This window comes from Mustela putorius, unplaced genomic scaffold, assembly GCF_011764305.1.
Source record: "Mustela putorius furo isolate JIRA1106 unplaced genomic scaffold, ASM1176430v1.1 tig00003858_pilon_pilon_pilon, whole genome shotgun sequence".
Taxonomy (NCBI): domain Eukaryota; kingdom Metazoa; phylum Chordata; class Mammalia; order Carnivora; family Mustelidae; genus Mustela; species Mustela putorius.
In genome coordinates, this window is record NW_025422010.1 from 19,589,124 (window position 1) to 19,612,591 (window position 23,468).

At 41.6% G+C, this 23,468-nt stretch overlaps 1 protein-coding gene across 5 annotated transcripts in view; it reads right to left on the minus strand.

Moving 5' to 3' along the window:
- Positions 1–22,055, minus strand: part of TMEM241 (transmembrane protein 241) — a 111,070-nt gene extending 89,015 nt beyond the window's left edge. For 4 of the 5 annotated variants that reach the window (XM_045065447.1, XM_045065446.1, XM_013051457.2 and 1 more), the window contains exons 1-3: positions 21,895–22,055; positions 17,705–17,751; positions 9,924–10,001 (exon numbers count right to left, since the gene is read on the minus strand). In XM_045065447.1, the coding sequence (XP_044921382.1) occupies positions 9,924–10,001; positions 17,705–17,751; positions 21,895–21,966 (197 nt within the window). In that variant the 5' untranslated portion in view covers positions 21,967–22,055. The remainder of the gene's footprint in view (positions 1–9,923; positions 10,002–17,704; positions 17,752–21,894) is intronic. The other variant, XM_045065448.1, reaches the window with a different exon arrangement.
- Between the last annotated feature and the right edge of the window lie 1,413 nt (positions 22,056–23,468).

A 23,468-nucleotide genomic window follows, 5' to 3' on the forward strand; every position in this document is an offset into this window, starting at 1 on the left:
TAAAGACTTATTTGACAGAGAGAGAGCATGAGTGCAAGCACAAGAAGGGCAGAAGGAGAATCCCAAGAGAAAAGAATCCCAAGCAGACTCCCAGTGGAGCCCAATGTGGGGCGGGATCCCAGGACCCTGAGATCATGACCTGAGCCAAAATGAAGAGTTGGTCACTCAACTGACTGAGCCACCCAGGGGCCCCCTGAAATATATACTGTAATTTAAAAATCCTAATTAATGCTGCTAAAACAGAGGACAATTTTCCAGGGAAATAAAGCAGTAAGGATGGAAATCATACCTAGTTCTGGGCACTGAAGAGTATAACCTCATAACATGCACATGGTTACCCAAATCTTTGGGAATTATAATCAGCTCTCTTCACTGCCAAGGAATATTCCTGCAGTTAGCTAACATTAGCCAAGAGTTCTAAGGGAGGGACAAACTTCACACATTTCCCTGGGCTGTGCCCTTTCTTCTAGGTGAGGTCCTCTAGGGCTGGATATATCTCGGGCTTACTGGGTCACTAGACGTGGGGGCAGAGGAAGGGTGCACAAGTCCTGAGCAGTGCATGGCACAACGACACTCAATAAATGTTCTGGGTCTTTCTACACATAACCCCAAAGACAGAAACCACTAGGGAAGATTGACAGATCCACCTGCATAAAATGCACTGGTCAGAAATCACTGTAAAGAAAACCAAGAGATGATGAATGACCTAGGAAAAATTCCTGGCAGTATATAAAACAGGCTGGAATTTCATATTCTTAATGTATAATGAGTGTTCACAATTCAATTTAAAAAAAATCACAAAAGAAAAATAGTGAGCAAAACCAGGTATTTGGGTGTGTGTATGTGAGTGTGTGTGTGTTACACATAAGAAATACAAATAGCTAATTAACATATGAAAAGTTACACATATATACATACACACTACTTGGCTACACTTATCAAAAGCTTTAAAAATATGTGTACTAGGGACGCCTGGGTGGCTCAGTTGGTTAAGCGGCTGCCTTCGGCTCAGGTCATGATCCCAGCGTCCTGGGATCGAGTCCCACATCGGGCTTCTTGCTCGGCAGGGAGGCTGCTTCTCCCCTCTGCCTCTGCCTGCCACTCCTGCCTTTGCTCACTCTCGCTCCTCTCGCTCTCTGACAAATAAATAAATAAAATCTTTAAAAAGGAAAACAAAAAATAAAAATATGCGTACTCTATACAACAGTTAAAGTTAGTTAAAGTTACCCACAATGACCTTTTCATTTACAAGGAATATAAAGCTACATTCTGGCCTCGTTGTTGGTTGTCAAGTGTGCCACGCACCTCACGGCTGACTATTGCCTCCCGGCCGGGAACCCTCTCCCTCCAGAACCCTGCACGGCTCACTCTCTCACATACTCAGATCTATGCTCACAAGCCATCTTATCCATGAGTCAAAGAACAACCCCCACTCCCGCCCACTAGAACACACTGAGGCACACACATCCATGCCTACTCCCCCGCCTGGCCTGCCATCTGACACATCAAATACTTTATTTTCCTTCGTTTCTCGTCCGTCTATCTCAACGAGAAGGTAAGCTCTATGAGGGCAAAGATTTTTGTCTGTTTTGTTCATTGGGCACCTACCCCCCTACCAAGAACAATATCTGATATATATGCTAGACATTCAAATATTTGCCGAAGGAATCATCATGTATTACTTTGTAACTTTAAAAAAAATATATTTTCCCTCCTTTCTCTAGATGGGTACAAGGAAAAAAACAACAGCCACAAAACAAACCAGGAAACTCCAGACATGACCCTAACTCCCATTTCTTCCCATGTTTTTATGAAACCCTTCAAAGACTTTGTTCTGAACTGGACTGCTGGTGCTTACAGCTACCAGGTTTTTAAGGGCAGGGATGAAAGTGAAAAATACCTATATACTGCCATTTGCCTCTTTGAAACGGCCCTAATGGGAACTTCTTTTTCTTTTTTTTTTTTTAAGATTTTATTTATTTTTGACAGACAGAGATCACAAGTAAGCAGAGAGGCAGGCAGAGAGAGAGGGAAACAGGCTCGCCACCAAGCAGAGAGCCCCATGCGGGGCTCAATCCCAGGACCCTGGGATCATGACCTAAGCCAAAGGTCGCACCCAGGCAACCCCTAATGGGAACTTCTAACTATAAATAGTAAATACCTCTAATAATCAGTTGTAATCTCAAACTGGGACAATGGAAAACTAACTGCAATGAAAAACAAATATGTTTTCTTCAAAAGACATGAACTCTGAAACTTGGCATGGAGGCAGTCATTTTGTTTCCTATAATAATATATCTTGTTTTCTTTTTTTTTTTTAAGATTTATTTATTTATTTATTTGACAGACAGAGATCACAAGTAGACAGAGAGGCAGTCAGAGAGAGGAGGAAGCAGGCTCCCTGCCGAGCAGAGAGCCTGATGCGGGACTCGATCCCAGGACCCTGAGATCATGACCTGAGCCGAAGGCAGCAGCTTAACCCACTGAGCAACCCAGGCGCCCCTATATCTTGTTTTCTTATTAAAAAGTCGTACCGGGGTGCCTGGGTGGCTCAGTCATTAAGCGTCTGCCTTCGGCTCAGGTCATGACCTCAGGTCCTGGGATAGAGCCTGCATTGGGCTCTCTACTCAGCGGGAAGCCTGCTTCTCCTTCTCCCACTCCCCCTGCTTGTTTTTCCTCTCTTGCTATCTCTCTCTGTCAAACAAATAAATAAAATCTTAAAAAAAAAAAAAAAGTCACACCTATCCATGCTAGAAAATTTTCAAAATACAGATAATCAAGAAAAACATTACAATGACCATCCCACTACCCAAAGATAACCAGTATTACTACCGCGCTATGTCTCCCTCCAAACAGTGCCCATATGCATGTATATGAACACTGCAGTGAAGACGGGATCCTACTATACGAGTTGTTCCATCATCTGCCTAACATCTTTCCAAAAAATCATCACTAATTGAGTAATATCACTAACTGAATGATAGGCCATTGCTGGAGGTAAAAGTTAATCTTCTTTTTACTATTCTAATGCTGTAATAGTTATCCTTGAATACGCTGCCTTCGATATTTATCTTTTTGCAGTATCAGGATAAATTTCCTGAAGTGGAATTGCTGTTCAAAGATCCATGTACCCAGGTGCAGGACTGGTTACAAAACTATCTGCCAGAGAACTTACCCTGGCTCTACCCTCTGCTATGGGCTACATGCTCATGTCCCCCCGCCCCCAAATTCAGAGGTTGACATCTTAACCCCAGCATGATGTATTTACAGGTGGGTCTTCTGGGAAGTAATAAGTTCATGAAGGTGGAACCCTCATGATGGGATTAGGGCCCTTTAAGAGACAGACCTTGCTTTCTCTCTCTCTCTCTTTCTCCCTTCCTTCCTCCCTCTTCTCCACTCTGAAGGATACAACAAGATAAACAAGAAGAGGTCCTTACCAGAACCTAACCATGCTGGCAACCTGATTTTGGACCTCCCAGCATCTACAACTGTGAAAAACCAATGTTTGCTGTTTAAGCCACCCAATCTTCGGTATTTTTGTTATAGCTGCTAAAGGTAAGATTATATATATTTTTATATTTATATAAATATATTATATATTTATAAACATATAATATATATTTATATTTATAAATACATATCTGTATATAAAATGTATTTAATATATTTATATATCTATATTTATATATTTATTGATATATGACATATATAATCTCCCACTACAACTCTAAGATTCTACAATAGCCAAATACCTGCACATTAGGAACAAACCAAGCACATTTTCTCCATCTACAATTTATAAGGTGGCATCCTCTGGGCCTCCCATGCTGGTTTATTCTTTCCTTATCCTATGTGCCAACAAAGGAGGCAAGATGGAATTAAATCCTGAGGTGGCACTGGAAGAATCCCAGGTCTCTGTGGTACGGGGACCACTGTAGAGCCAGTGAGCATGTGTATCTGTGCTTGTAGGGAGGGATCGCTGAGCAACTCCTGGGGGAAAGGACTATTTGCCATGGGGTCTGGTTTGAAAACGTGGTGCTAACATAGTTTTTCTTACATGATTTGTATGCACAAGTATCGCATCTTGTTTGAGTCTTGGGCTTGTTTTTTTTTTTTTTTGCTTGTGCACACTCTCTTGTCCCTAAGAACCTTGATGAATATAGCATTTTATAAGAAGCTAACAATAGTCTGTTGCCATGAATTATAAAACTGCTGTTACCGAGATGAAGGATAATTAAATTAAATCACTTGTTTTTCAAATAGAGCATGCATTATGGAAGGAACATCTGCTCCCTCAAAACACTCAGAAGTTTATCTGTTCATGGGTAACTGAAGGGCTCCTTGAGCCAAGTTCTTGAAAATTCTCTGCATTATGCTGACACCTAGTGGAACTAAAGACATTCTCCAAACATAAAAATACCAAGCCACCCAGGTAGCAACAGGGTTCATGAATTGCCTTAAACCATAATACCTCACAACTATACTCCATATTTGCTTCATAGTTTACAAGGACTTCTGCATATATTCTACTCCTCATCTTCTTTTTTCTTCTCCCTCCTCCTCCTCTTCTTCTTCTTTTGACTTCTACATATACTAACTACCTACTTACAGCAGATGCCTAGATGTCATTTTTTGGGTCCATTATTGGTGATTATGGTCATCCAAGAATCTTATTCACTATTCTTCCTCTTTCCTACTACTCTTAGACCTTTCCTCCTTCATTCTTATTCTTTCTCTGACTCACAGAGGGTCAAGTCCCTTGACAAAGTTCAGCCCTAACATTACTTGAACTCAGGAACTCCACGATGATACTGTTTTTCACAAAGCATAACTCAGAACAGGAGTCCTCGAACTATGGCCCACAGGCCAAATCCCACCTGTACCATATTACCATAATGTATGCTTTAAACATCGTACAATTTTATTTGACAACTATACCTCAATAAAGCTGAAAAAAAAAATCCTGTCATCTACCATCCCTAACCCCGTGGACTCTTGCTGAGAACTACCATAATCACCACACCAACACCAATCAGATTTTATTCAATATCATGTCCCTTCAGTAGTTCTCCATGTTTCCTGAGAACCCTTTGAAAGCTGGTTTTGTGATTCCCCAAAAGTAATTCCTACATATATATCTAAAGCATTCCCTAGACAACAGGGGGAAAATATCAAAAATACAAAAATTTGAGTGTTAACTTTCCTCAGAGAGCAAAGGCAACTGTTCATAAAACTGCAAGAGTCCCTCGAAATGAAATGTGAACACATTAAAACATACTTGAGAAATTCCAACCACCAGAAATTCCAACCACAAGGCAACCAAGATAGCTTACCTTGATGAAGGCAAGCTATCTCACTGAAAAACAAATAATCAAAAATTAAAAATTTTTTTTAAATTAAAAAAAATAAAAATAAAAACAAATAATCATAAAAAGAACTATATCCTAAGTGGTTCATAACTGTTTATTTCTCTAGTTAATTTGGAGGTTTGGGGTTTTTTTTTTTTTTCAATTTTTTTTTTAGATGTTTAAAAAAATGTATTTATTTGTCAGAGAGAGAAAGAAAGAGCAAATGAGCACAAGCAGGGAGAGCAGCAGACAGAGAGGGAGGGAGAAGCAGGCTCCCTGCCAAGCAGGGAGCCCAATGTGGGGCTCGGTCCCAGGACCTTGGGACCATGACCTGAGCTGACGGCAGCCGCTTAAACAACTGAGCCACCCAGGCATCCCTAATTTGGAGGTTTTATCAAAAAAAATTTTTTTATGGTTCTCCAGCAAAGATTCTCAATGGAAAATTAAGGAGCGAGGCTTTCTTCTTCATCTGTTATAAACCTCTGGTCAGGGACACCTGGGTGGCTCAGTTGGTTAAGTGTCTGCTTTTGGCTCAAGTCATGATCCCAGGGATTCTGGGATTGAGCCCCGCATCAGGCTCCCTGCTCATCAGGGAGCCTGCTTCTCCCTCCCTCTCTACCTCTTCCCTCTGCTTGTGCTTTCTCTCTCTCTCTCTATCTCTCTCTCGTCCACACTCTTTCTCAAATAAATAAATCTATTTTAAAAACACTTTAAAATTTAAAAAAAAAAAAAAAAGAAACTTCTGGTCACAAAGATATTGTGACATAGAATTATTAACTTAGAACATCTCATACTTGGAAAATTGGGAGTTCAAAATTTGCTGTCTTAGGTATAGTGAACAAAAAGTAGTAAGTCCATTAAAAAGTACTTTCCAAATGTTTCTATTTAAACGTGTAGTTTGGTAATTAAGGAACCAGAGGATGGTGTGTAAAGTCTCCAGTGAAATCACACCTGATTCTAGAAGCAATGATTCCAGAATCTAGTAAAGAATGCCATGGTTTCACTGCCAGATGTCCCGTCACAGTGTTCTGGATTACATTTTGGAAACAAACAGCCTACAGCACAGGACTTCAACAGCTGCTAGAAAAATCACTTCGACGTTCTGCAATGGTTTGGCAGTGACAGTAGCTACCATAAAAGGACAGGCTAATGCCTAAAAACCAGTGCTATCTTCCCCAAGACAGAACTCCTCAGGGCATCGTCCAACACTTTGTAATAACTGGTTGCTGAGTAAAACTCCTGAAGAAGATGTATCCCATCGGGTCACTCAATGTAGTCAATATATGATGTGGTCAGGGACTGACCAACACAGCAAATGTGGCATCTTTGCCAAGTAGGAAATGTGGTGCCAGTTTCTGTGACTTGTTTTAAGAGGGAATCTGGGAGTCTGCCATGCTCCAGGCTATAAGGAGGTTAAACAAGCTCTCATGGCATATGTTATTAAATACCGATTTGGGGGAGCACCCACCAGCCCCACTGGTACATTCCCGACTCCACGATGATCTCGGCATCTCCAAGCTGTCTGCCTGCTGCTGTTTTTCATCTTTAATGGAGTCCAACCTCTGCCATCCCTACCCAAGTGCACAGTCACACAGCAAAGCTGGTCTTCGGTTCTCTATGAATACAATCAGAAAGCTGAGCCCAGTAGGAAACAGCAACCAGGGCAAACACAAACCTAGCTCAGGTTTGTGGGCTGAGACCATGACCTGACCAGAAGGCAGAGGCTTAACCCTCTGAGCCACCCAGGCGCCCTCCACAGAAACTTTTTTAAGTATGAACCAATAACATAGCTTTTAAGAAAACATGGTTAAAGTAATGTATTAGGGGTTTGTTGCTGTTGTTGTTTTAGAGAGACTATTACTAATTTCACAGGCAGAGTTCAGCAATTCATCAGTCTTATATAACACCCAGTGCTCATTATATCATGTGCCCTTTTTTTTTTTTAAAGATTTTATTTATTTATCTGACACAGAGAGATCACAAGTAGGCAGAGTGGCAGGCAGAGTCAGGAGGAAGCAGGCTCCCCACCGAGCAGAGAGCCCGACTCGGGGCTTGATCCCAGGACCCTGAGATCATGACCCAAGCCAAAGGCAGAGAGGCCCAACCCACTGAGCCACCCAGGTGCCCCTCATGTGCCCTTCTTAATGTCCTCTCCCAGTTACCCCAGTCTCCCAGCTCCTTCCCCTCCAGCAACCCTCAGTTTGTTTCCTATGATTAAGAGTCTTTTGTGGCTTGTTTCCCTCTGTGATTTCATCTTGTTTTATTTTTTCCCTCCCTTCCCCTATGATCCTCTGTTTTGTTTCTTAAATTCCACATATCAGGGAAATCATATGACAACTGACTTTCTCTGATTGACTTACTTCACTTAGCATAATACCCTCTAGTTCCATCCATGTCTTGGCAAATGGCAAGTAGTATTTCATTGAATATATATTCCACATCTTCTTTATCCATTCATCTGTTTAAGGACATCTGGATTCTTTCCATAGTTTGGCTATTGTGGACATTGCTACTATAAACATGGGGGTGCATGTGTCCCTTTAGATCACTACATTTGTATTAAAGTAATGTTTAAAGTACTATTTTAGGGACAGATGGGTGGCTCAGTGGGTTAAAGCCTCTGCCTTCAGCTCAGATCATGATCTCAGGGTCCTGGGATCAAGCCCTGCATTGGGCTCTCTGCTCAGCAGGGAGCCTGCTTCCCCCTCTCTCTGCCTGCCTCTCTGCCAGCTTGTGATCTTTCTCTCTCTGTCAAATAAGTAAATAAAATCTTCAAAAAAAAATTAAAGACTATTTTATGAAGTAAATAATTCACATCATAAATTATAAGAAAATTATGAGGAATACTATAAACAGAGTAGAGGACCGATGTTGATGAGCACCAGTGGACTCCAGTCCCCAATCTGACAGTTCCTTCATTCTAGTCCAGTCTCTTGCCTCTGTGAAGGAATAAATGGAACCATCTGGAATCAGGATGCTTCATTATTTAACTAAATATTAGAACAATCACAGGCCTTGTGAAATCAGGGTACTGTTTGTTTAAATGAAGACCCAGTTCCCACTGAACCATTTACCATAACAATGGAGTGTAAAGTAAGCCCTCCGCTTAATATCACATGTAAAATTCCAAAAATATCTTTATTTTATGAAGGTGAGGATGTTATACCAGTGAAGGTGACTGACCTGATCACTCAGGAGGGCTGTTAGCCTTGTCCATATCAACCTTGACTTTATTTGCTTTTCATTTTGTGCATCATTTCAGGGGAGGCGTAATGCTCTGAAAGAATTCTGAGAATTTATCTAGGTGAGGCACGAGTCCATAGCCAATTCAGATTTTAATTTTAGCTGAAAAATGATGCCATGGTCTTTGAGATTTCTTTTAAATCTATTCCACAAGTTGTCTTAATAGATTCATAACAACTAATTAAATGTATGATGTGAAGCAGGGGAGGGACATAATAAAGGACATTATTGAGAAAACTGGAAAAATATGAATTTGGTCTGGAGATGAGATACTAGTATGACATCGATATTAATTTCCTCATTTGGATTACTAAGCTATAGTCATATAAGAAAATGTCCTTGCGCTTGGAAAATACACATGAAAGGGGTGCTTGGTGGGGGGTACAGTTGGTTGGGTAACTGACTCCTGGTTTTGGCTCAGGTGGTGATCTCGGGGTCATGAGATCAAGCTCCACATTGGGCTTTGCGCTCAGCATGGAGTCTGCTTGGGATTCTCCGTCTCCCTCTCCCTCTGCCTCTCCCCCTTGTGTGCTCATGCGCTCTCTCTCTCAAATAAACAAATCTTTTTTAAAAAAATAAAATACACACTAAGGAATTCAGAAGAAAAGAGGCATTTTACTCTTGAATCTGCAATTTACTCTCCTATAGTTCAGGAAAAAAATATATATATATACATATTTCTCTCAAGAGCAAATGGTGGGAGAGGTGAGGTAAAATAATTGAGAGACATGAGTAAAGGATACAGACGTTCTTTGTGGCATTTCTTTTTTTTTTTTTTTTAAGATTTTATTTAATTATTTGACAGAGAGAGATCACAAGTAGGCAGAGAGGCAGGCAGAGAGAGAGAGGAGGAAGCAGGCTCCCTGCTGAGCAGAGAGCCTGATGCGGGGCTCAATCCCAGGACCCTGAGATCATGACCCGAACGAAGGCAGAGGCTTAACCCACTGAGCCACCTAGGCCTCTGTAGTATTTTCTAACTGTTCTGTAAAGTAGTAAATAATTTCAAAGTTAAAAATTTACCAAAAAAATTCTAAGTTGATTTAGAAGCTCATTTCCTCACTCTCATGATCTACAACAAAGCCCAATTAATACAGTGTTATAAAGTGTGTCTCTTGATTAATTTTAGTATTATTTAAGTAACTGACCAGGAAAACACTCCTTGAGTTCTATAGGATGATAAAAGCACTAAAATCTCAAGGTTAGATGGGAACTAAGAGATCAAGTAGCTCAAATAAACATCCCTGTTTCCCAATGTAACACCAGAAGAAATTAAATAATGTGAAAATAAGCCAGCGTATGAATCATGCATCAAGCAAGAAAAGGTTGTTCTACCTTGAGCTGCTGTTGATCTCGGCCCAGCCCAGCTTCCATGACACATGAAGCAAAAGTCCACCAACTAAGGTCTGCCACCTGAAAAGGATATGAACCCATGTGAATTTGAAAGAGTGCTACGGCCTCAGACACAATCCAGCCTCAGCAGACCCATTGGTTCACACAAATACACACACCAAGCCTCCCTCCAACACTTTTCTCCCACCCTCCCCTAACTGGCATCCCAGTTCCCAGACCCCTCCTTCTCAACTTGTTCTACTCTCGAGTCTAGACTAGTCCTGACTGATCTCACCCACAGTCCCTGCTTCCTCCATTGCCCTGCACTGATGATTCCCAAATCACTGTGCTCCCCCGAAGACCACCACCCTGACACCCCAGTGATAACCTGCCTATAACATTACCTTGAACTTCCCTCCCCCATCCTGGTCTACCGCCCCTGTCCCTAATCAGCCACACCAAAGCCCAGAAAATCCTGTTGCACGTAATCCCCATCACAGCTCTCAAGGGCCATGCCTTCCCCTCCTCATCCCTTCCGCCTCTGCCTCATGCAGACTCCCATCATGGCACACCCGAACCTAGCATCAGTCTGCTAACAGTGTCCCTATCCCCAGGAATATCCCGCAACACCCATTCTACCTTGCAGCCCCAAGGCTTGTTCTAGAATGCAAACTTAATGTTGCCACTCGCTCATTTTCAAAATGGTTGATTCTTCCCAGGTAGCTGGCAGCAACTCCCAATCTCTTTTCTTTCCTTTTTTTTTTTTTAAGATTTTTTAAAAAATTTGTATTTATTCCACAGACAGAGAGATCACAAGCAGGCAGAGAGACAGGCAGAGAGAGAGAGAGAGAGACAGAGGGAAGCAGGCTCCCTGCTGAGCAGAGAGCCCAATGCGGGACCCAATCCCAGGACCCTAAGACCATGACCTGAGCCGAAGGCAGCGGCTTAACCCACTGAGCCACCCAGGCGCCCCCCAATCTCTTTTCTAACATGACACACAGGGGCCCAGAGAGCTCACGGGAGACACACTTCCTCAGCATGCAGAGCCCAGGGGGAGCCCAGGCTGTAAATGACACACCCCTGCTCCTCCCATGACACAAAGCACAGCAAAGTTCAAAATGAGCAAGAGGGTACTAGTGGCGTAACTTCCCCTTGTTTCACTCTAATTGTTTTATTTTAGGTGAGTCATTCGTAGACCTCAAAACCTCAAAACTCGAGACACCTTACCTCGGAAGTGATTACAACACACCCGTGTCTTGTGATGTAACACGGGAGAACGGCTGGCCTCTAAGATAAAGTCAATTGTGTGTGATACACAAGCCTTCCCAGACTTGCAGTACCCCCTTTCCAGGACCAGCTTGTCCTGCTCCAGGCAATGACATTCCAGCCATCGGGAAGAGCCCACAGCCTCGGAAATGTGCCAGGCCTTGCCATACTTCTAAGAATTTCCATGTGCTGTCCTCTTGACCCATCAAACGCTCCCATCTCCTTGTATGTGGACAAACACCTGTTCATCCTGTAAGATCCCATTTTTACGACTCCTTTGTAAAACCTTCACTGACCAGCCAAGCAGGGCAGACAGCTGTGGGTCATGCCCTCCAACAACGTTATCTAGAGCAGTGGCACTCAACCATATGGGTTCTCTCTCCAGGGGACACTCATCAGTATCTAGAGACATTTTTGGTTGTCACAACTGGGGGTGGGGGAAGGGATGGGTTGCTACTGGGATCTGGTGAGTCATAGCCAGCGATGTTGCCAAACCTCCTACAGCCTATGGGACAGCCCCAGAACAAAGGATTACCCAGTTCAAAATGTCAAGAGTAATTTGAGAGATGACAGTGGCCCGGGAAGGGGCAATTTGGATGAAGAAGGCAGACAGATTCTGAAGATGTTTAGGAGGTCCTGGTGGTTAATTAGATGTTGGGGATGAAGGAGACAAGGGAATTGACTCCCAGGTTTCTGGGAGTTCTTCAGTCAGGCAACTCGATGGAAGGAGCCATCCACTGCAGTAAATTTAAGGGATAGGCAGGAGAGAAAAGAAAGCTGCACGAAGGCAGGGATCTTTGCTTTCCCCACTGATGTACCTCCTGTGTCTAAAACAGGGCCGGGCACATAGTATGTACCCAATAAGGATTTGTAGAATGAGTTAGTCCGCCCTACGGTGCACCTCCTACATGTCAGGCGTTGTTGTGAGCACTGGGGATACTCCGGTGACAAAAGAGATTTAAAAAAAATTCTTCCATTTGTAGACCTTACAATCTGTCAGAGGAGGGCATTCAGCCTGACCCATCCAGGGATATGCAAGGGAAAAGGCAATCCGGAGACAGACATGCTCCCTTCCCACCCAAGTGGCCTAAGTCTCTCTTCCTGGAGAGAACTGTCAGACAGGCAGGACCAGAAAATGATTCCTGTTCTCTAAAAGGGAAAACAACATCCCAGCTTTATTGACTGAAATACAGTGGCTCCCCTCCCCCCTTACTAGTGGGGGATGCATTTTAAGATCCCCAGAGGATGTGTGGGGATCTTAAACTGCAGATAGAGCTGAACCAAATATGTAATGTGCTTTTTCCTACACATACATGCCTATGATAAAGTTTAACTTATAAATTAGGCCCCGTAGGAGATTAACAACAATAACCAATAATAAACTAGACAATTATAACAATATGCTATAATAAAAGTTATGTGAATGTGGTTTCTCTCTCAGAATCTCTGTATTCAACCTTCTCATGATGCTGCAAGAAGATAAATGACTAGATGGTGAGGTGGCGTGAGGTGAATGATGTAGGCATTCTGATGTACCTGTAGGCTACCATCCACCTCTGACAGCAAGTCAGGAGAGAATCATCTACTTCCAGACAGAACTGACCGTGGGTGACTGAAACTGCAGAAAGAGGAACCACGGATAAGGGGGCTACGGTGTATGTAATCATAAACAATATTTTTTAAAGTTTTATTATGAAATATTTGAGAGTAACTTGACAAAATCATTTTGAAGTTTACCCAAAATAATATATTGGTGATACCATAAAGAACAAAAATCCAAAAGTATACAAAAGGAAGTGTTTGAAAGTCTTCTTCCCTTGCCTGTACACTCTCTGCACTGTTTCCACCTTTTCCTATGGGTAACTGCCCTGGGTAGTTTCTTCACTTTTTTTTTCTTTTTTAAAGATTTTATTTATTTATTTCACACAGAAAGGAGATCACAAGTAGGCAGAGAGGCCGGCAGCGGGAGAGAGAGGAGGAAGCAGGCTCCCCATTGAGCAGAGAGCCCAACACAGGGCTCCATCCCAGGACCGTGGGACGACCTGAGCCGAAGGCAGAGGCTTTAACCCACTGAGCCACCCAGGGGCCTCACTTCACCTATTTTCAAATAAGGAAAACATACACACATACTTCTACACAATGCTATTGTGCTACCCTGTTACAGACTTGCTTCTGTCCCCCATTAAATGTATTTCGAAAATCTTTTCAATACCTGAGTGTCCTTATTATTTTTATCATTTGCATAGTATTCCATTAAGGATATAATATATTTAATGGGTTCTATAGAGATGAAAATCAGGTTGTTTAAAAAATGCTTGCAGTCACAGAGCTGCATATTTCATTTCATACATATTTCATTTACAGAAGTACAAACAAACCTCTCAGATAAATTCCTGGAAGTAGAACCGTGGAATTGAAAAATTCGGACTATTGGCAACAGTGTTACATAGTGCCAGAGTGTCACTCACAGATACTGTACCAATTTGCTGTCCCAGATCCATGTAGTAGAGCACCTGTTCTCTACATCTTCATCAGGGCTGTGTTACCAAATTTTGAAATTTTATTTTGCAAATCTTATAGGCAAAATACGATTTTTCAATAGTGTTTTAATTATGTCTTTCTTTTGAGTGAAAAATCATTTATAAATAGAGATTTTTGGTTTCTATATTAAATCCCAGCTTTAGGGGCCCCCAGGTGGCTCAGTCAGCTAAACATCTGCCTTCAGCTTAGGTCATGATCTTGGGGTCCTGGGGTCAAGCCCTGCCTCGGGTTCCCTGCTCAGCAGGGAGTCTGCTTCCCCCACTCCCTCTACCCGTCCACACCACTTGTTCTCTCTCTCTCTCTCTCGATCTCTCATTCACTCTCTCTCAATAAAGTTAACTTAAAAAGAGGGGCAGATGGGTGGCTCAGTGGGTTAAAGCCTCTGCCTTCGGCTCAGATCATGATCTCAGGGTCCTGGGATCAAGCCCTGCATTGGGCTCTCTGCTCAGCGGGGAGCCTGCTTCCCCCTCTCTCTGCCTGCCTCTCTGCCTGCTTGTGATCCTTCTCTCTCTGTCAAATAAGTAAATAAAATCTTTAAACAAAACAAAACAAAAATCTTTAAAAAGATAAAATAAAATCTAGCTTTAGGGCACTAAGATTGTATACGTGTTACTTTGGGCAAGTTATTGCTTGTTTTATTCATAGTAAATATTCCCTGGACATTTGAGAAGAAGATATAGTCTCTATTGTAAAGATACAGCCTTTGATATTTACCTATTAATTGTATATAGGTTATATATATAGGTTATATATATATATATTTATATATATGGGTTATATATATACATACATATGCATACATGAACACTAGTTTTTTGTTTTTTCAATTGAACTATTATGGGAAAATAGTGGCAAATTTGTTTCCTATTATTTGCATGTTTCTATGTATTCCTGATATTCCTGCCTCATTGTCTGGCTCATAGATATTCATCACTGTTTTATTTTTGTTTTGAACCCCACATTCCTATAGGTCTTTTCATGACATCTATAACATGTCTTTTCATTTTGAACTGCATGCTTTAGCATCCTAACACATCTTTAGCATCCTAAAACATCTTCATATGTTTAGTGCTTTTTGTCCTGAACCTTGTCTGGCAAATATCATGACCCCTGTTTTCTTGTTCACATTTGTATAATTTTTTTTTTAAAAAGAAGAATGAGGGATGTCCTGCTCTATGACATATCTAAATGCTATAATAATTAAAACAATTTAGTACTAGCCCCTTTTCATAAGAATTGACAAATACTCAAAGACAGACCCTAGAAAAATAACTTCAAATATATTAATAACCCAAAGGCAAAAGGAAGGATTATATAATGAAATATAAACTATAGGGCTAGTATATGGGGCACTTGGCTGGTTCAGTCAGTGGAGTGTGCAACTCTTGATCTTGGGGTTGTGAGTTCAAGCCCTCTATCGGCTCCAAGCTGAGCAGAGTCTGCTTGAGATTCTCCCTCCCTCACCCTCTGCTCCTCCCACTCATGCTCTCTATCTCTCTCAAATAAATAAATAAACCTTTTTAAAAAAATATTTTATTTATTTATCTGACAGAGAGAGACAGCTATACAGGAACACAAGCTGAGGAAGACGGGGAAGGAGAAGCAGACTTCCCTCCAAGCAGGGAGCCCAATGCGGGGCTTGATCTCAGGACTCTGGGATCATGAGCTGAGCTGAAGGCAGCCACATAATGACTGACCCACCCAGATGTCCCAATAAATAAACTTTTAAAAAAATATATAGAGCTAACATAAGCAAAACTATGGAAGGAATGATTTCCTCACATTATACCACACATTTAAGTAAATGAATAATGATTAAAAATTGAATAAAGCTGTAATGAAATGTAGGTAAATATCTACATGAGCTTGAGATGGAGAAAAATAAACATGAAAGTAGTGGTACCAATCATCAATATTTGTCCACTATAAAAATTTAAAAATTTTTAAAAGATTTCATTTATTTATATGGGAGAGAGAGAAAAAGAAAGCAAGCATAAGCAGGGGGAGAGGCCGAGGGAGAGAGAGAAGCAGGCTCCCTACTGAGAAGGGAACCTGATGCGGGGCTCCATCCAAGGACCCTGGGATCATGACCTGATCCGAAGGCAGACGCTTAACTGACTGAGCCCCCCAGGCACCGTAAGACAATTTATTTTTAAAGCTTGAGTGGAGGGTGGCACTCCACTAGGTGTGGGTGGCACAGTCAGTTGAGCCTCCAACTCTTGGTTTCAGCTCAGGTCATGATTTCGGGGTTGTAAGATCGAGCCCCGCATCAGGTTTGCCCTCAGCACAGAGTCGGCTTGAGTTTCTCTCCTCTTTTCTCTCCCTCAGTTCCTCTCTCCCAAGCTCACGCTTTCTCTCTCTCTCTCTAAAATAAATAAATATTAACTAACTAAATTAATTACTTAAAAAGCTTGAGTGGGGATGAGGTAAGGAAGGGAAATTTGAGTATCAGAGCACTCCGTGCTGCTTCTACCACATCTCCACTGTTGACCTACGTCCACACCCCTTTTTCCTTCTATCTTTTTTCTAAGAATGGCATTCTTCAATCATAAGACCACACACTAGATTTATCTGTAGTTCATTGTTGCTTCCTTCTTATGTCTTTTTTTTTTTAAGATTTTATTTATTTATTTGACAGACAGAGATCACAAGCAGGCAGAGACACAGGCAGAGAGGAGGCAGAGTGGAGGAAGCAGGCCCCCTGCCGAGCAGAGAGCCCGATGCGGGGCTCGATCCCAGGACCCCGAGATCATGACCTGAGCCGAAGGCAGAGGATTAACCCACTGAGCCACCCAGGCGCCCCTCCTTCTTATGTCTTAGCAATAAATTTTCTACGACGGCACTCAAAAATATATTTGACTAATCAAAATAAGTATGAACAAAATGAAAAGCCAAAAGACAAACTGCAAAAAATGAAATTTCTAATAAACACGATGGACAAGTGGTTGGCATTCTTAAAATAAGAAGTCATTAAATTAATAAGAAAAATACTAAAACCCCAGTAAAAACAAAAAGGCAAAAGCACAAATAGACAATTCACTGATAAAAGCGGTACAAGTGGGTAACACACATAAGAAAATGGTCCAATTTGGGGGCACCTGGGTGGCTCAGTGGGTTAAGCCTCTGCCTTCATCTCAGGTCATGATCTCAGGGTCCTGGGATTGAGTCCCTTCATTGGGCTCTCTGCTCAGCAGGGAGTCTGCTTCCCCCATGCCCACCCCCGCTCTCTCTGCCTGCCTCTCTGCCTACCTGTGATCTCTGTCTCTCAAATAAATAAAATCATAAAAGAAAAGAAAAGAAAATGGTCCAACTTCATGAAAAATGATAAGACAAAACAATGTGATACCATTTGCGGTTCACAAAATCATCAGAGAAGAAAAAAACAGTCATGGTTTAAATACAATATTATAGAAACTCCCACAGACAATGCAAATTGGTAACACATTTCTGGAAAAGAATTTAATATTCAGGAGGGATACTAATAAAGTTCATATTCTTTAACCCAAATTTCTTATATAGGAATGCATCCCAAAGAAATAGCTAGAAATTTAACAGACTGAATATAAAAATCTCTGATAACATTGTTGTTTTTATCCCCCCCTGAAATAGGACACAATTTAAATGTCCATTAATAGAACAGCTAAACAAATTACAGTATGTCTATTTCATTTAAAAAATCTATGTACTTATTAAAAATATTTTTTAAAAGATTTATATCCTTATTTGAGAAAGAGAGCATAGGAGCAGGGGAAGGGGGAGTAGGAGAGAAAGAATCTCAAGCAGACTCCCTGCTGAGCATGAAGCCCGCAGTAGGGCTCAATCTCAAAATCCTGAGATAATGACCTGGGCAGAAATCAAGAGTCAGAAGCTTAATCTACGGAGGCACAAAGCACTCCTAAAAGTATTTTAAAGAACAGCTAATGATGCTGGTTGGATATGTCCCACAAATGTGTATAAAGAGCATAAAAGATACTCACCCTTGGAATAATGTAGGGTAGGTAAATTTCAAGACAGACAGGACATACTGAAAAAAAAAAAAACAGATTAATGAACATTTTCAAATTATCAAGAGTTGATTGTATAACCAAAGAAATCCCTATTGAAGAAATACAAATATACTCGTTTCAAAAAGGCTTTGAAACCCCCCCCCACCCCCCCGCAAATCACACATTGGGCAAAAATTTTTAAAAACAAAGACCTTCCAAGCTATAGTAAAAAGACTGGGTCTGTTTTTCCCCCAGTATTGTCAGAACCCTGAGCACCTCTTGGTGGAGAAAAGGAACTGGGACCATCAGCAGATTGGGATGAACAGCAGTTGGGTCTCTGTTGTGGAAGCCCAACCACACAGCCTCTTCCCAGACCTCAGAAGTGCCATGTTGGAACTGCACCAACTGGAGAACACTGGCCGTGTCTCTTTTCTCGGTATCCACGTTATTTACTGTTCAATTTATCTAAAAATCCAAACCCCTTCTCTGTTTCTCTTCAAGCAAGAACTGCATCTTAGTAGTCTTTACTTCCTTCATTTTTCTTTCATTTGTGGGGATTTGGCTTTTGCATTCTAAAGATCTTTTTTTTTTTAAACTAATTCTGCATCATAATTTTTTCTGTGCTTTCGCATTTTAAGGATTTTGTAGAACCAACCCAACTAAGGTCAATATGTATTTCAATTATGTCTTTTACAATACTTCATGAATGAGGAGGCTGTGTTTTGTTTTCTGGGTACCTCTTCCTATTTTTTCCTACTATTGAACACTAAGAATTTTTGTAAAGTTTAAAAGTCATTAAAGGCTGTAGACAGAGACTCTTCTGATTTTTCACATGATCTAGAAAACAGAATGGACTGGTATTGGGCAAATTTACATACTTATTTTTTCCCATGAATTAACCTACACATAGGCCTCCTCATATGAGCTCCTAAATGTCCAATCACAGCTAACTGCTGAGCTCTGATCTATATTCACTAGAGATGGACCTCCTTCTTCTCTGAAATCAATTTACTCACATAATTCCATATGCTCTGCCCCACCTTTCCCTGATATTTTCATTCCAAAACAGAGATAGAGAAAGGATAAAGTGACTGTCTAGGCCCTGGGCTCCTCACCCTTGACAACCTTCAGGAAGATAGTAAATATTTATTTAGTTTATTGTCTGCTGAGCTTTGTTGTAGATACTGGGGAGTAGATGGAAAAATGCTGAAGCTCTCACCTCACCTGGCTAAAAAGGAGTGAAGAAAGAAATCTCTGACAAATGGAATCTAAGTCCTAGTGTTTATTCATTCAGCAATTCTTCATGTCACTGAAAGTGTTGCTCAGAAAAAAAATGCTCTTTGGTGGAATAGCATTGAGCACACCTCCAGGAAAAAGGAGCAATTTGGGAGCCTTTGAGAGGAGAACAGACATTCACTTTGTCTCCAGGCTGAAGGCTTAATAGCTGTAAGGGGAAGAAGGACCAGCGGCTGCCTGGGCCCTGAACCTGGTTATTGCCAGAACCTCCCAGAGGCCAGAACAACAGGCCACTCAGACTAGGTCAACACTTGCTGTTCAAACTAAAATCAACCATTCATTTAACACTAGAATCGATAAAACTAAAATTGACAAGATTTTTTTGAATGAATTTTCTTTTTTTTTAAGATTTTTATTTATTCATTTGACAGAGAGAGATCACAAGTGGGCAGAGAAGCAGGCAGAGAGAGAGAGAAGGGGGGGGAAACAGGATCCCTGATGAGCAGAGAGCCCAATGCGGGACTTGATCCCAGGACCCTGAGATCATGACCTGAGCCGAAGGCAGAGGCTTAACCCACTGAGCCACCCAGGCATCCCTGAATGAATTTTCTTTTTACAGCCACAGAGGGAAATAGCTTGAGAAGGAAACTATACTGAGAAATAGGAAAAAAAAAAACAAAAAAAAAAAACAAACAAAAAACCCCTAGCATAGAGTCTTCTAAAAACTGGAAGAGGATCCTGTCTTGTAAACACAAAATGATCTACACTAATTCAAAAGAAAATTCATTTGGCAGAGGCTATAGGCTGGGGGTCCACAGCACAGCTGTTTTCTCATTTGGCCCCAACTTGGTCCAAGCCAACCTGCAATGGAGGCCAGAAAGAAGCATGACTGTCCTGGTTGAGACAATGGCATAATCTAAGAGTCACAAACTCCCCCTATCTGAGTCCCATTGTGAAGGACTACGTCTCCACCCCCTACCTGGGCCTCACATCTGCTTTCCTCTACTCTGATTCCAATTCCCTTTTCCCTTTTATACAACCTTACCTCCCCTTCTCTCTCTCTGCCTTCTGCCATTATTCTTCTGCTTTCCATCTATTCAGGCACTCCCAAGAGCTCTGAACCAAAGCACTCCAAACCATTGTGGAAAATGGAGTAGGGTTTACTGTTTAAATTCTGAGGGTCCTTGGGAATCTATGATTTCTATTACTCAGATTAGATATTCCTAGAGACATGACAGTTTGGTTTCTTTTTATCTAGCACCTTGAGGCATGACGCACATGGAAGGTACTGTCTTTATTACACTGATCAGAAAATGGTGCAGGACCCCAATAAATACAAAAATAATGCCACAGATGCAAATGTGAGAGGGTATACATTTCAGTGAACTAAATGTTATCTGCCTGCTTAGATACTTTGTTTGACTGTTTGTTGACCAATAATGCCACTGCTCCTGCTCGTGGATTTGCATGAAAGACCTGTCACTCTTTCCCTTCTGATTATAGAGAGATAAATGAAAGGTCATTCTGTTTTTAAATGAAACATTACCAATACATTCATCAGGTTTACTAGACAGAATAGTTAAATGAAAAGGCCAGGGTTTCACAAATTCACTTATTCCAGAACAGGTGCCACAATAAATCTTTTAGTTTAGCTACCTGTCCAATGAGGAAAAGACAAATCCATTAAAAGCTAATAATTATTGTGTCGTATTATAAGCAAAAGATTGTCTTTCCTTCCTTCCGTTTCTCCTAGACTAATTACCACTTACCTTATTTACCATGATTTGAGGCACTTGTCCAACTACCTAACATCATTTCGATTAATCCTCAGAACAACTCTTTGAAGAGGACTTGCTAATCCTTTCTTAAAGTTAAAAAACTTAGGTTTAGAGAAATTAAGGCCTCAAAGACCAGGTTAAGTGAAGTCAGGATGCAAACCCATCACTCCTTCTCAGGAAGGTACTATGTATGGATCTTCAAAGGCCCATCACCAGAACTAAAAATCAACTGGACATGGGGAAGAAGGGTTCTGGCACATCCTCTGAGTATACTGAAGACAGCCGCTCACATTAAGAGAGAAGGTATTAGGAAATGCTATTTGTTAAGTTTGTTGCTTTTTTTTCCAGGAGCAAGAGGGGTTTGGTGTTTGGGAGACGGTGGAGATCCCACAGTGGGAAAATGTAGTCCTGGGCCTGGTATTACTACCACTTTGTCTTGGTTTCAAGCCCAGTGTCCAGGACAGGAGGGGATGCCCCACTCTAGCTTACAGGGGTCCAACATTTCCCTGCATGGTACCAAATCCAAGGCCAGTTTGCCCCTCCTAACAAAATAAAAAACATGGTACCGCTGCTTTTCTGCCTTTTCATAAAAAGGGTTTCATAACATTACTTTAAATAAAATTAGCTTTACATTTTACTTTCAAAAATAATTCCACAGAATACTCTTGAATATACTGGAAATGTCTGAGAGATACTGGAAATGTCATTTTTTAAAAGGGTTGGGAATTAGTGGTGTAAGGGAAAGATGGAGATGTAAATGGACTTATCTTTTCTATGTGAAAGCTTCTGGAATCTTGTGGGTTTCTGGGGGCAGGAGTGTGTTTCAGAAAGGAAAACAGGGTTTGTCAGATTTCCTCTACTCTTCCTTCCCCCAGAGAACAAGAGCCAGTTGCTCTCTTTCCCTTAAAAGTAGTGTGCACAACCCAAAATTAAGTTCCTGGGAATTTGCCAATCCAAAAAGTCGGGGTCCCAGGAGATGTAAGGGATGCTTTCCAGTGCGGGAAACGGGGCCAGTATAATCCAGCGAATCCTATTTCTGAACAAGGATTCCATACAGAGTCAGCTTCCTCTCCACCACCATCAGGAAAAAGCAGATTCACAGCAGGAGGCTGCATCTGTTCCACGTCCCACGTGCGCTCATCGCCACCCCGCGCCCGCCCCCCTCACCTTGTTCGTGAGGTAAGAAGCCAGGTAGCAGGTGCAAAAGGTGAGGCCCACCAGGCACCTCCTCACGGACATCGGTCAGCCCGCGCCCCTTCCAGGGGACCCGCGGGGGAAGCTCCGCGACAGCCTCCGGGAGCCGGGCCACCCCTTCTGCTGCCAGGAGAGCCACGTGGCTCCAAGCTCGGCCAATCCGCGCGGGGACCGCCCCCTCCCCCACCGCGCGCCTGCCTCTTAAAGGGACCGCTCAGCGGCTCTGGGCTGGGCGGAGGAGGTCAGAGGAGACGTAAGGTCAACCAGCCGCAGCAGCGACTGCCTGTGGAGAAAGGGCGCACAGTAAACACCGTAAAAAAAGTCGAAAATGGTAAACAAGGAAAAATTGCCGTTTACAAAAGAGTCTACGACACTCCACCGCCGTTTAAAGAAAAATGTTCATCACTCTCTGTAAACGGTGGGACCAAAATGATGTTCATGCCCTACTGAATTTTCCCCATGTTCTACATTGAGTCTGTATTACTTTTGCAAACGACACCAAAAAGTTAATGAAAACCATTATTTTAAAAGAAAAAATGAGTATAGTTTGTTTGTTTTAAGAGAAGTCATTCCGTTGTGTTGAAATTTACATAAAATAAGAAATCCTCCCAAAAGTAGAGTTTCAAGCACTGCCCCTATCCCTAGTATATTGGGTGGAAAATTTACCTGGTTAGGCTTCTGGCAAACAGGAGTTAACATACCTGAAACATGTTGATGGACTTTGTCAGGAACTAGAGGTACAAGTGTTCACCACCAGCAGAAACATAGATTTTGGAAATGCACCACATACCCTGAAAACTTCATTTCTTACGTTTTGTATTCCCTGTGTAAAATTGTTTATCAAACTATAATATCCAAGCAAACATTAGATGTATTGCCTCTACATAAAAGATAAATAAACTGGGGCGCCTGGGTGGCTCAGGTCATGATCCCAGGGTCCAGGGATCAAGCGCCACAAGGGCTCCCTGCTCCAGGGGAAGCCTGCTTCTCCCTCTCCCACTTCCCCTGCTTGTGTTCCTTCTTTCACTGATACTCTGCCGAATAGCTAAATAAAATCTTTAAAAAATAAAATGAAATGTAGAAAAACTAAAAAGTAATCTTCCCTTGACATTATTTTAGGAAGACTATTTCAGAGCTAAATAAGAAATAGTCTTACAAAGAAATGTTTTGCCCAGTAGAATTTCTTTGAACTCAATAGCTAGTACTTACTTGATGTTCTCTGAGCAGTTTTAGCACATAAACAAGTTTGGGCCCTATTATTTCCTAGTTATTACCTAACTTATTTTTTTGACGGAATTTGCTTAACAAGCAGGAACAACCAGAACAGTAAAGAACCATGCAAATAAAGCTGTAGCTTTTTTTTTTTTGTAGCAAAAGTGCTGATAGATGGTTCCAGAGCCATTGATCGTTCCAGAGCCATTGATTTTTCCAAAGCTGTATTATTCTGTTTCACAAAACAAACTAAACTAAGACTGAATGAAATAAAATCATCAGGTCTTACACTGTCAAACTGTTCGATGTATATGAGACTGAGTTAGACCTAAACA